The 14,464-nt window shown below is 40.2% G+C and overlaps 1 protein-coding gene and 1 long non-coding RNA gene across 11 annotated transcripts in view; one reads left to right on the top strand and one right to left on the bottom strand.

The window, feature by feature from the left end:
- The window catches only part of NVL (nuclear VCP like), a 106,172-nt gene that overhangs the window by 23,604 nt on the left and 68,104 nt on the right, over positions 1-14,464 (top strand). For all 10 annotated transcript variants that reach the window (XM_082426373.1, XM_082426371.1, XM_082426374.1 and 7 more), the window contains exon 12: positions 3,407-3,551. In XM_082426373.1, the coding sequence (XP_082282499.1) occupies positions 3,407-3,551 (145 nt within the window). The remainder of the gene's footprint in view (positions 1-3,406; positions 3,552-14,464) is intronic.
- LOC309644670 lies at positions 6,873-14,460 on the bottom strand. Its single transcript, XR_014254547.1, has 2 exons — positions 13,921-14,460; positions 6,873-7,471 (listed from the first exon to the last, which is right to left on the bottom strand). It is a non-coding gene; the product is annotated as an uncharacterized lncRNA (long non-coding RNA).

Below are 14,464 nucleotides of genomic sequence, written 5' to 3'. Positions count from 1 at the left end.
AGGAGAGTAGGCAGCTAATGCTTAAAAGACCCGAACTCCTGATGTTTTCAGGCAGGGTTTTTTAAAGGCGATATTAGGGGTGAGGGTCGCAGGGTACACGATCAGCTCCTGGGCATTTTTATGATTGGTTGGAGGAGAGGTAACAGGGTGATGTTTCGGGAATTTTAATCACCAGCCAGTCTGGGGGCTCTGTGCTTGTGGTCAGCATGTAGTCACCATCCTCCACTGGGTGGAGGGTCTTAGTTTCTGTAGAACCACTGAAAGGTGTGCGTCAGATTGTTATCTATATATCCCTTCTTGAGGAACTAGGAGTCCTGTGACTCTGTTGTTGTAACTGTTAGCTGCTTGAGTTCACTTTTTAGAACTCTGGGAAGGCCAAACAAGAAGCAGAGGACACAGAGGGGCTTGTACGCAGGAGGGCCCTGCGGAGTCCTGCTTGGTCTCAGTTCTCCCTTTTCTTTGATACTCCTTAATCCTGAGGGGAACAGGGGTGGGACAAGAAAGGGAATAAAGTTTTGGATAGAGATGTTAATCATAAACTCAGTGGAGGAACTCGGTTTTAGGAGGACTTGTTTCTTTCTCTCTTCCCAAATAGCCTGTACCACGTGGTCATTTTTTTCCCTACAGTTTGAGAATTTTGTAAAACCTTATTAAATCAGAGTTTATAAATCTGAAATTTTAAGAAGTTAACACTTTTTAGGTAAATTAATATGAACAAGATAATTAAGGAGACCACTTAAAAAAACTAATTTCACCTAATTTTAAAAACTTAAACTCAGACATAATTCTAATTATTAAGAGCTGCGAAGGATCTTAAAATATCATCATTTGTTTATGAGGAAACTGATGCACAGAGAGCTAAGGGCCAGGTGCATACAGTGAGTCATTAGCAAAGCATAGGCCAGAATCCAGATGTTTATTTGTACACATGCAATTAATGAGCTACCACAAATGCTTTATTTGTGAGAGCTATTATCCCAGAAACACGTTAACTAGTTTTTGTTTCTTTTACTCTGTATAAAAACAAGTAAAACTTTATTTTTTTAATAATCAGAAATTCATACTTTTGGCTAATGTAACTTCAATTTAAAATGATCAGATCCTCTAAAAGTGAGAAAAAAGAATGGGATTTATCTTGTAGTAGGTGGCCAATCCTAGCTAAGGTCTGATTTTTATCTTTCTAGCTTTTGAAACATCACTTGTGTTACTAAGTATTGACTTCCTGTGGAAGGATATTTTCATTACTGAAGATTTAACAGATTTCCATGATTGTTCTCGTTGAATTCTGTTATTAACCCTTGCTATGTTCAGAGCATATCACCAAGACTGTAGTGTCTGAGCAACGTGAACTAGAAAAAGGAAGCAGACTCCTACCCTTGGTCATTGTTTTAGCTGTGAGACTGAAAGCATCCCTGAGTCAGCAGTGGAACAGCTTTGGCTCTGTACCAGCATTAATGCAGGGAGGGTTCAGCATAGGAACATCTTCCTATGACTGCAAGTTTGTAGCTCGTGGTGCTACATCAATTCTGAGGTGTCAACTCGTTTTCTGTAAAGTAGTTCTGCTTGTTCAGGGATCTCCTCTTGTAGCGTGAGTCTCTTTAGCTGATTCCTTTTATTCAGTTTTCAAAAAGTATTAAAGAGCTTTCTTGTCTCACTCAAACGTATACCTTATGCCTCTTTTCTTTTCAGTCCAAATTTATCCAAAGAATAGTCACTGCCAATTAAATATGTTTCTATTTCAGTTCTATTCTGTAACCCCACCCCTACAGTTGTCTCTCTGCCTCTACCATTCCACTGAAACAATCATAGAAAACTCGTTGATGATCACCGCTGGCCACGTCTTTTGGTTTGCTCTCAGCCTTCACCCCTCTGAACCCACCTCTTACAGTTGTTACCTGGGGGCAGGGATTGTACCTAGAGTAGTTCCTGGCACGGGGCGCGCACCCAGTGAGTGTTAGCGGTGGTGGTTGAGAGCATTTGATACTGTGATCGCCTTGTCCTTGTCGTTGTTATCACACTTGGCTTGAGTAACACTCTCTCTGTCCTTCTGTTCTCTGACAACTCCCTACTGCTTTCCTTTACTTACTTGCCTCCTTTTCTCCATCCCTTAGAGAAAGCTATCCCATAAGGTTTTACACTTGATCTTCTTTTCTTCTTGCCCTCCCCACTTCCCAACTATCTGCTGTTCAACGCATTGAAAAACTGTCAAATTACATCTCTAACCTTCATTTCTGATAGGCTTGCAACCCATCTTCGCAGCTGCCTGTCAGATACTTGCAGGTGACTGTCCCATGTCCTCTCACACTCGGTGTGTCCAGAGCTCCACTGGCTTCCCCTGTGGCCCTTTCTGCACGTCTGGCCTCCCTCCTGTATTCCATATTTAAGTTAACAGCATCCGAACTGAGTTGTCTTTGTCTCTTCCTTCTCTTCCTCCTTCACATTGAATCATTTGCTTAGTGCTTTTGATTCTATCTACAACCTGGACCTTAAATTGGGCTTTTTGTTTTCATCTCCTGTGTTTCTGCCTTCACTCATCTCTCACCTGATTATTGTATTCAAATCACAACAAACTCTTTTTGCATTTATTCCTCTTTACTCCATTCAAAATTATTATTAGAGTTATCTTTCTAAAACACAAATCTTACCAGAGGAACCTTTCATGGCTTCCTGTTGGCAAAAGAATATACTCTAAATTCCTCACGACTTGGCTGATAGAGGCTTTAGTTACCTGTGAGGGGGTATAACCTCAGACTCTGCCAGTCACCCCTGGTTCAGTTGAGAGAAATAATACTTGTGGAAAATACACTTTAGGCGCTGCATTCTGTCCATTAATAAAAATATGTATCTGGATTAGGCCAGAGCAACTGGAGACTGTATTGTATTCCCCCATCTCAATGCCATGAGTCTGTTTTGAGATACATACTACTCTGTCTTGCCAAGACTCCCTATTGGTGGACCACTCACCTTGTCTTAACATGCCACACCTGTTAGTACCTCTGTGCTTTTTGCTTATTCCATTTCTTCCATGTAAAATTTCATTAACCTATGTTTCAGTTTATCAATATCCTATTTACCCTTCAAGCCTTTTCTGGAATGTTACCTCCTCCCTAAGTTCTCCCAGATTCCTCAGTCTGAATTCATAATATCTTCCATCGTATCACTGTGGTGCTTTGTTTACGCTTACTGTGCTTCAAGTAGATTGAGCTGCTTGAGGACAAAGTTTGTATTTTCCTCACATCTTTCCCATATTAGACATTTAGTGAATGTTAGTTTTATATACCTATATATATATTGCTGTCAGTGTGTAATACTCTATCTCTAACCACTTAAATGACTTGTGTAAGCATTATTATCCTTAATGTCAAGTGTCTTATTCACCACTCATCCTGTGTCCGGTTCTTACTAGATCTGAATAACATGGCCGCTACAGCTCGGGTCCTAGTCATCGGAGCTACTAACCGACCAGACTCCTTGGACCCTGCTTTGAGACGTGCAGGAAGGTTCGACCGAGAGATATGCCTAGGTATCCCAGATGAAGCATCCAGGGAAAGGTATACTCTTAGAGAATGAAGTTTATATGCCACTACATCATCTGAACTGAATGCTTTGAAAATGAGGGGTGAGAAATATCATGTAGCCTTTTCTTTCTCTCTCTCTTTATGTGTCAGTGAAATTGATTTGGAAAGGAGAAAGCCCACATTAAATTAATGCTTAAGAAAACAATTTACTCATTAATACGGCAGTTGTTTCAGGCTGCTTTTTTCAGTAGTGATATTGGACTTATGTATCCATACTCATTTATTTGGTCTTATTAACAGTGTCTTGTGTTTTTTAGGTGGCCGATCAGCCTAGGGAGAGTGTCTAAAGCTATGGAATAGTGCTCACTGGTCCACATGTAGGCTAAATCTGAGTTTAACAAGTATTTTAACTTGTTGCACTAATCTGCCTAAGGTCATAGGTTCCCTGACAAATAATTAAATGATAGCCAGAGAGTTGAAAGCTGTCTGTTTGCTCTAGGACCAACCTTTCCTAGTAATTGGGGTTGAATGTCCGTAGAGCAAAGAAACATCCACCAATATCTCAGTAACAAAAATATCTCGGGAGGCACTGTTGAGGCAATGGAGTAAAGAAAATCTAGTAATGTGCTGAAATACCGTATTTTTTTTTTGGCTGAGTTGGGTCTTCGTTGCTGCGCGCAGACTTTTTCTAGTTGCGGTAAGCGTGGGCTACTCTCCATTGCGGTGCGCGGGCTTCTCATTGTGGTGGCTTCTCGTTGCAGAGCATGGGCTCTAGGCATCTGGGCTTCAGGAGTTGTGGCTCGCAGGCTCTGGAGCGCAGGCTCAGTAGTTGTGGCGCACGGGCTTAGTTGCTCCGTGGCATGTGGGATCTTCCCGGACCAGGGCTCGAACCCATGTCCCCTTCATTGGCAGGCGGATTCTTAATCACTGCGCCACCAGGGAAGCCCTGAAATACCTTATTTATAATGACTTTTGGCTTAAGTTAATGACACTAAATTGCTGTACACGATCACCAGTGGCTTTTAGAGAAAGTGGTATGTAGTGAAAGTATAGTTATGGGGACAGTGGAGAAGGGAAGAGATAAAGGACAGGAGACTTCATGAATGCAGGACATAAAAGTGATCAGAAGACACTTTGGACAGGAGAAAGCATTAGGAAGGAACACGTCATCCTTGCCTTCTTCCCAGTACTTAATGTGACTTCAGCTTTTGATTCATTGGCATTTTCTTCAGCTATTGTATTCAGTGTCATCTATAGGTATGCTCATTACATTCTTACATATATAATCTTTAAGTAGTTACTCAACCATTCAGGTTTCTTTACTAACATGTTTATACCCACAGCAAAATAATATTATTTAGTATTTAAGTTGTTTGTATTTGTTCAGCAAACATGTATTGAGCGTATATTATATGTATATACCACTGGGGTAGGTAATATGAGGAATATAAAAAATTGTAAGTCCTTGCTTTCAGGATGCTTACAGTACAGAAAGAGAAATAAGGCCTGTATCCTTTATCAAGCCTTTTTTTGATTAAGTGCCAAACTTAATGGTAGAGACATAGACACAGTAGAGCCCATCATCCCTGCTAGATAAAATCCTTTGTCCATTGATCACGATTCCATCATCAACAAAGTTTTTAAAGGACTTTCCTAGATAGCCATATTTTGAAAATTTTCAAGCCTACAGAAAAGTTGAAAAAATAATACAATAAATATCTGTATGTCCTTTAGCTGAATTTACCACTTGTTAACACTTTACCGTGTTTACTTTCACTCTGTATGTAAAAACATCATATATTTGTGTGTGTGTGTATATATCTTTATTTTTTTTGCCAGCCCATTTGAAGGATAGTTGAAGACATCATGACACTTTAGCTGTAAATAATTCTCCTGTGTAACTATCATACCATTTTCCATACTAAAGAAATTTAACACTGGCAATAATATTATTTAATACACAGTCTATTCTAATTTTCCCAGTTGCCCCAAAACTGTCCATTGTACCTTTAATCTTTCATTTTGTTTAGCTTTTTTTTTTTTTACCCTAGATTCAATAAAGAGCAAACCTGCTATGTAGTTGTCATGTCCCTTTAATCTCCTTTAATCTGCCTTTTTGGGGGAGAGAGTACTTTCGTGACATCGACATTTTTGAATTGTCTAGATAAGTCTTTTGCAGATCACTCTACAACTTAAATTTATCTGATTGCTTTTTCATGATTAGATTCGGGTTAAATATTTTGAGCAAGAATACTACATTCGTGGTGAGGTGTCTCAGAACATTTCAGGAAGTTCATAGTGTCAGTTTGTATCATTGTTGGTGATGTTAAGTTTGATCACTTGAAAAATTTGTCAGAGTTCTCTCCTCTAAAGGTACCTTTTCTTTTGTACTTAATAAATAAAATCCATCTATTTCTGGTATCTACAGTTATTTATGATTGCCTTTTGTTGGTTTGTTCAAACTCCATTTTAGATTCAGGAAGTAAATTCTATAGGCATACATTGGTGTTTTATGTAGGCTGTAATGGTCTAGCTAAGTCTTAGACGGCTAGCGGAAGAATTTTTCTAAAGAGGGGTATTAAATGTTTACTATGTTTAAGGCCAATTGGGAAGAGCAAGGTCAAGCCTGAAAGAAGATAGCTCTTGAATATAATTATGAGGTAGAATTTTTTAAGGAAGAAGTTTTTTATTTATTTTTTTAATTTTTTGTGGTAAAAAAACACATACAAACTTTGCTATCTTAACCATTTTTAAGAGTACAGTTCGGTAGTGTTATATATACTCACATTGTAGTGAATCTCTAGAACTTTTTCTGTCTTACAAAACTGAAACTCCATACCCATTGAACACTAATTTCCCCTCCTAAGGAAGTGTATCTCTCTTTTTTTTTCTTTTTTTTAATAGTTTTAAAAAATTAATTTATTTTGGCTGCGCTGGGTCTTTGTTGTGGCTCTTGGGCTCTTTGTTGCAGCGCACAGGCTTCTCTAGTTGCGGTGCGCGGGCTCAGTAGTTGTGGTGTGTGGGCTTAGTTGCCATATGTGGGATCTTAATTCCCTGACCAGGAATCGAACCAGGGCCCGCTGCATTGGGAGCGCAGAGTCTGAACCACTGGACCACCAGGAAAGTCCTGGAAGAGTATTTCTGACTGAGTCTTTGACAAAGGCAGAATACAGTTTTCTTATTTTTATACTTTTATCTAGCTCTGAAGGCAGAAGCAAACTAGTTATATTATTATATGCAGATGTTAATGAATTAAATTCTAAGATGGGGAAATTATATAAATAGAATTAATATATTAATAGAATTACATCAGTGTTTTTTTTTTCTTAAATTTTAATTTCAGATAACGAATACTTTTTAATTTATTTATTTTTATATTTATTTTTGGCTGTGTTGGGTCTTCGTTTCTGTGCGAGGGCTTTCTCTAGTTGCGGCAAGCGGGGGCCACTCTTCATCGCGGTGCACAGGCCTCTCACTGTTGCGGCCTCTCTTGTTGCGGAGCACAGGCTCCAGACACGCAGGCTCAGTAGTTGTGGCTCACGGGCCTAGTTGCTCCGCGGCACGTGGGATCTTCCCAGACCAGGGCTCAAACGCGCGTCCCCTGCATTAGCAGGCAGACTCTCAACCACTGCGCCACCAGGGAAGCCCCATCAGTGTTTATTTTATCAATAATTCTTAGAAATAATAATTCTTAGGAAGTCATTAATTGAAGAAATATTTAAGCACCTGTTGTTTACCAAGGAGACACAATGGTTGACACTTCAGTCACCACTTTAAAAAATCAGAAGCGTGATGAGTACAAAAAGACAAAGACAGGATCTTAGGGAGGATATATCAGGCAAAGCTAATATGGTCTGGAGGTTCTCTTTTTTTTTTTTAATTTAATTTAATGTTTTTTTAATTTATTTGTTGTTTATTTGGCTGCACCTGGTCTTAGTTGTGGCATGCGGGATCTAGTTCCCTGACCAGGGATTGAACCCAGGCCCCCTGCATTGCGAGGGCGGAGTCTTAGCCACTGGACCACCAGGGAAGTCCCGGTCTGGCGGTTCTTAAAGGTTTCTCTGAAGAAGCTGAGACTCAAAGAATAAATAGCAATTAACTGATCACATGGTGAGAGTGATGAGAGTATTGGTAGGAATAGCATGTGTAAAGACCCTAAGGTGACCGAGAGCTCAGTGTGTCCAGGGAACTGGAAGAAGAATATGGCTATAGAAATAGAGACAGGATGTGAAAAGGCTGCAGAGGTGTACAGAATCCAGCTCACAGATACCTTGGTGAGGGTTTTGGACTAATTCTGTAAGTGGTAGGAAGCAATTAAATTAAGCAGGACAGTGATGGAAACAGATTTTTGTTTTGAGAAGGTCACTGTAGCTGCAGTGTGAATAAGGAATGACAGGAGAGCAAGATGGGTTGTGGTAGCCCAGTGAGGAAGCTGCTGTGATATCCAGAGGCAATGGTGGGCGGGCTTGAAGAGGTGGGAGTGCAAAGAGAGATAACTGGAGACATTTAGGAAGTAGAATCAATAAGTTATGTTTATCAATAGAATATATGTGTGGAGAGGTGGGGGCTATGAACAAGAGGGAAATATTCCCAAATTTTTCGCTTAAGCACCTGATGGTTTTCAGGTGCTTAAGGGGTGGGAAATACTGGAGGATGAGCAGATTTTAGAAGAGGATTTGGGGATAGATGGAGTTTAGAGGCAATTGCAGGATGTCCAAGTAGAGATGTCAAGTTGGCAATTGGACAAATGAGTCTGGATCTCCACAGAAGCCAACATTTAGGAATCATCAATGTATTGATGGCAGTTGAAGTTAAGAAAGTAGATGAGATTGTCCAGAGAGAGTGTGAAGAGAAAGTGTCAGAGGTTCTGGGAAAGGCCCGAAGAGGCTAACAGGCTCAGAATGTAGGAGGAGCATTGGGAAAATGAAGAGAAAGTTGCGTAATGGAAGCCAAGAGAAGTCTGTGTTTCCGGAGGGAGGAATGAGAGGTCCAGGGAGGGCTGAAAAATTGTCTTTGAATTGAGCAGCCTAGAGGTCACCAGTGACCTTAACAAAAAGCTGTTTGAGTAGAATGGTAGAGGTAAACTCCAGGTTGGAATGGTTGAGGAGTAAAGGGAAACTGAAAAAGCGAGAGCAGCAGACTTCCACAGTTCGGTCAGGAGAGTCTGCAGTGAGGGAGAAGGCAGAAGGTGGTGGCTTCGTGAGGTGGGTAATGGGGTGTCAAGAGAGGACTTTTCTAAGGTGGGAGAAACTTGAGTAGTGTCTTTAAGGGTTGATGGGAAGGAGAAATGGGAGGAGCAGGGAGTCAGAGCTTATGCATAGGTGCTGGCCTTAGAATGAGGGCTAATTTGTTGACCTGATAGTAAAGGGAGAAAGAATGGATATGCAGGCAAGAAGGATTATCAGTTTGGTACTGGAAAATTGAGGGCGTTGTCTCTGTGCATTAAAAAGCGAGATCTTCTGATGAAAGTGAGGCTCATGATGGATAGGTTAGAGGTTTGAGGTGGATGAAGGTCTGAAATTACTTTCTTGGCTAATTTGAGATGAACTGGCTAGGATAACAGGATTTTCAGGCAGTGTTTAGGATTGGGGTATGGAATGGTACCAGTAGGGCTGGTTTAATGATTTTTTTTCCCATAGCAATGCTCAACAGTCTAGGTTCAGGCACAGAGAAAGCAGAGATTTAGAATTTAGATTAAGAAAGAAAAAAAGAGAGTACGGACTCTTAAATTGTAAAAACAGGACTATTTGATGAGGCGGTGGTGAATCCAAGAACCTACTGAGGTTTGAAAACAGGTGTGTGGGAGACTGAGCAAAGAGGAGATGCTTGAGCTAGTGATTTCAGAGGTGGGACAGACCCAGGTGCTGATAAGGTCCAGGGCATGACGGTCCATGAAGTGGAGAAGAGGGCAGAGGCAGGTGAGACGGGGGCGCAGAGGCCTTCAGTAGGTGCCAGAACTCAGTTTCTATTCTTGCAAAACAAAGCACCCCCAAGTTTATTTTTATTGTTTCTCACCGTTTCTGTGGATAAAGAATTCAGAGAGGCTTAGCCAGCTGGTTATGTCTCAGGGTCTCCTGTGGCTGCAGAGACTAGCTGGAGCTAGAACACGTGCGGGATTAGGGCAGCGGGGCTGTGCTTGTCTGCCTACTTAGCTATCTGTATACCTATCATTTGATCTTGTCTGTTCCTTGCCTCCTGCCCCCCCAACCCCTTTCTCGTCTTGTCTGCTGAAGGCCTCTCATGTGGCACCCTTTACAGAATAGTGTGGGCTTCCTCAGAGTCGGGCAGCCTCAGGGTGGAAGGGTTCTTCCATGGCAGGTTAGGGCTGCAGCATGAGGATTGCAGGAAACAGGCTGAAGTGACACTGCTGTTCATTTTATGTTATGTTTTGTTATGTTTCGTTATGTTATAGTTGTGCTGGGTCTTAGTTGTGGCTCGTGGGCTCCTTAGTTGCGGCGCACCGGTTCCTTAGTCATGGCATGCAGACTCTTAGTTGCAGCACGCATGTGGGATCTAGTCCCCTGACCAGGGGTGGAACCCAGGCCCCCTGCACTGGGAGCTTGGGCAGCACTGCTGTTCTTGACCTCAGGATTTGTAAAACATTACATCAAAAGGAGGAAAAAACAGCATTCGAAACCAGCCACTCTTAACACACCCCAGCCCTGTCACCTGGGTGTGTGACTCTCCCCCAGGAGGCCCAGGAAGAGGCAGGTCCCGGGAGCAAGGCTCTCCGTCCTCCGGTCACCAGTCCACCTGGGGCCATGCAGGAGGGGGTGGCCTGGACTCGGACACTGAGGTCTAGGCTCTTTCTACAGCAGATCTTCTAGCCTTGGAAGTGAGGTCACATAGCGTCAAGTCCACTCGTCTCTATTGGTTGATTGCTCACTCAGGTCAGCCCAGATTCGAGAAGAGGAGTCATAGCCCCACCTCCCACTGAGAGGAGGGTTGAGAATTTACAAACATGCTTTAGAACGGTCACAATAATGAACCCCCATGTTTTTATCACCCAGTTTCAATAATTATCAACATTTTCACAGTCTTATTTTATTTATCCCCCACTTTTTTTTTCTTAGAGTATTTTAATGCAAATCCCAGGCATTATATCATTTCAGCTATAAATACGTCCATATCTAATGAATAAAGACTTTTTATTTAGCATTACAAAATGCCTTTATATACCTAACAAATAATAATTTATCTGATATCCAAACGTGTTCATATATTTGTAGTATGTAGTTATATTATGAAGTTTGACTATATCCATATTTAGCATTTTCATTTCTCATCTTTATAAATATTGTTCCTATATGAGGATCACATTTCATTTATTTACCTTTGTAACTTTTCTGAAATTCGTAATTGCCAAATTTTTTTCATTTGCTAGCCCTCTTACAATTTTTTCTGCACTCTGTTTCCTCCAAGTTTTTTTTTTTCTTTGTGTATGTATATGTGTGTATATGTGTTTGTTTTGGTCTGTATATTATACTGCAGTGAGAAATGCTGTCTTTATAAAGTCATAATAACAGGACCTGGCATGTGGTAAGTCTTGACAGTTGAGAGCTGTTACTATTACTATTTCATGCTGGCAGCTTAAGAGTGAGGCTAATTGCATGTGTGCGGTACAGGCTACTTTGTTGAAGTGTGAGTGCCATTGTAAGGCAGTCATAGGACCAGCTAACTTTTGAGCTAGAAAACTCCAAATATCTATTTCTGTAGATTCTTTTTGTTGAACCAATTCGGATTTTTCAGAAAAAGATCTTCAGACAACACCATGGGGCTGTCCGTCTAGCTGCTGGTCTTCTGACAGGGGCAGGGGCAGGAGGTTGAGCGACTGGACACAGACTTTGACCTTTTTTTCTGATGGAGTTGATCTTACTGTTGTCCACAAACCTGGGGCTTCCCTCTCCTGGTTCAGTTTCACCAGAGGGTACATTGCTGGTCTCCTGCTGGTTGACAGGGTGGAGGGTATGTGGGGTCTTCAGACTTCTTATGCAGATGTTCAGATAATTTCTGTGTTTTGGCTCCCTGCTGTGGCCCTAATTTCTGTAGTTCAACACTTTGGTGCCTCTGGTTCACGGTCTTCGAGGTTCCACCAGACACATATACTTCCTTCTCAATAGCTCACCTCTCTGCAAAACGTTAATTTTGACTTTGTGCCCTCTGCAGGGTCATTTACCATTCTCCACAAGTTTCTTCATAAATTTTGGTTCAAGATTACAGATAGTCAAGTATTTGTTAGTCTATACTGATAGAAATAAATGATTGAATAAATAAATGGGTGAGAATAGGCAAGTCTCTGATGCAAAAGAATTTCAAATAATTTATGTGGTTGCATTGCCCTTAAGGAGGTGGAGTATAGCTCCGTATTTCTTAAATGTGAGCCAGGCATAAGTGACTTACTTCCAGAGAGTGTAGTATGGAAAGGGAGGGAAGAGTAACTTCAAAGTGAAAACCCTTTCAAACACTGTCTCAAACCTGGTAGTCAAGGTTCACATCTACAACAGTAAGTCGTGTTGACAGTATGTATCCTTGATAACGATATGATGAGAATGACACTTTACCTCTGTGGTCTTCTTCCCAAAAATGCTTTACCCTAGTCTAATCGTGACAAAAATACCAGACCAATCCCAGCTGAAGGACATTCTACAAAATACTGGGCCAGTAATCCTGAAAATTTTCCTTAACGACAGGAGAGGTGTATGAGGTGTACAGAGTTCTCTGAACTATCTTTGCACTAATTCTATAAATCTAAAACTTTATAAAATAAAAGGTTTATTTTTTAAAACTTAGTTAAAACTCATCCCATTTACAGTCAAATATATTATTAAACCTGAATTTTTATTCTGGGAATTCCTAATACTTGAATCTTTATAGGGATTTGTAGTTCTTAGGGCACCAGCTAGAGCTGACACGAGAGACCCATATTGGGTGGCCTTTCTCTTCTTTGGTAGTAAAATATGCATATATCAGCACGCCCCCTCCACAAATATCTGTTTCCTTCAATATCTCATATCAGTGTAGATACCTGTCTTTATTATAGAGCCATACTGAAGCCTATAGCCTAAGACAAATGTTGATAGCTTTTTAAAGACCTCATGGAGATAAAGACTGATCCTCTTGTTGCAAATTCTTTGCCATACTTCCAGGATAGGATGGGGGGGTTTGGGGAGAGGGAGTAGAGTACAGATAATTTCCTAGGTTCTTTGACCATGGAGTTTGTGTTCCTGTTTGTTGTTCTTTTTTTGTTTGTTTGTTTTTGTTTTGGAGGTGGGGTGGGGTGGAAATATTGCTGAAACACTTTTACTCAACTGTGTTGAAACTGGAAATCTCTTAATGGTTATTTTCTCCTCCCGTGGAGTTTCCATAGTATGATGACCAAAATTACATTTTTTCAGGAGTAGACTGTAACTGAAAAAAGGATGATATTTATTTTAGCTAGTTTTCTTAACATTCTAAATTTCTTAGTATTCTTATGCATAGCAGCAAATCAGGTCTGTATCTTTAGGAAGTAGTTCTATAATGGGACTTCTTCTTGGCTACTATTGTTTACAGTATCAAAGTGAATTATTTTTCATTTGTCAGAAATGTTTATCTGCTTCTATTCTATTCATTTACATGATGCCAAATGACATTTGTATAGTAACTTATTCTCCAGTAACTTGACATTTGAAAATATTAGTCTCCTACAAATTTGGAAATTTCAAAATATATTTCCTTGTCCAATTTAATTTATAATATCACCATATGTAAAAATAATAACAAACATTTATTGGGCACTTATTGTGGATCAGTCACTGTTCTAGGAGCTTTGCATGTAATCACTTAACATCCCTACTATTAAGTGCTACTGTAATATATGTTTAACAAATGGAAAAACTGGAGCACAAAAATGAAATAACAGAGTGGCAGAGCTGGCATTCAGACTCAAGTGGTCTGGCGTCAGACCTTTTTTTTTTTTTTTTTTTTTTTTTGGCTGCCTTGGGTCTTAGTTGTGGCACATGGGATCTTTTGTTGCAGTGTGCGGGCTGTTCATTGCAGTGTGCGGGCTTCTCTTTAGTTGTGGTGCAGAGGCTTCTCTCTGGTTGTGGCGTGTGGGCTCTGTAGTTGCAGCATGTGGGCTCTCTGGTTGTGGTGCATGGGCTCAGTAGTTGTGGCGCACGGGCTTAGTTGCCCCGCGGCATGTGGGATCTTATTTCCCCGACCAGGGATTGAACTGGCGTCCTCTGCATTGCAAGATGGATTCTTAACCACTGGACCACCAGGGAAGTCCCTGGCATCAGACCTTTTGTCTTGAATATCTTTACTGCTTTTAAGTTTTATTCAGTAAATCTTACCAGAAATTGTTTAAGGTATTCCTTTAATAATAATAATTATCCAGAGTCCATATTTCATTGATACATACCATGTTGCCAGTTCAGTTGAGCAAAATTTTTCACACAGTACAAAGGATGAGCAGTAAATAAAGATGAAGTTGGAGAAATAACTGTCATAATATAAAATTGGACATTAAAGTTTGTATCAGCATAACTTTTCGTGATTAATAAAATTAATGGTTGATTTTGAGTTTAGAGACTTTTTTTTTGCTGGCAGATATCCATTTAAACTACTCTAAAAGAATTTACCTTATATCCTCATAAATCATTTGTCTTATTTCCTCTGTAATACTGTAAAATTCTTAAAGGCAGAATATTTTTTAAAACCAATTTTTTATTCTTCACAGAATGTAATATAGTTTCTAAAAAAGCAGATATGTATATACATTAACCCCTCTTGGAATAAGGTGGGATATATTATAGCGATTTAGCATTTGCTGAATGAGTGAGCTATTTGATCTTATTACCTGTTATGATACCATTGACATAGAGGAAGGGCTTCAAATAAATATACTTGGTGACTTGTTTTTACTAGTAGGTTAGGAATCTGAATTTCTTTTCCTTGTCTTTTCT

The sequence above is a fragment of the Balaenoptera physalus genome, assembly GCF_965194825.1.
Source record: "Balaenoptera physalus genome assembly, chromosome: 1".
Taxonomy (NCBI): domain Eukaryota; kingdom Metazoa; phylum Chordata; class Mammalia; order Artiodactyla; family Balaenopteridae; genus Balaenoptera; species Balaenoptera physalus.
The sequence above is the reverse complement of the archived record's forward strand: the minus strand, read 5'-3'. Positions and strand labels throughout refer to the sequence as shown.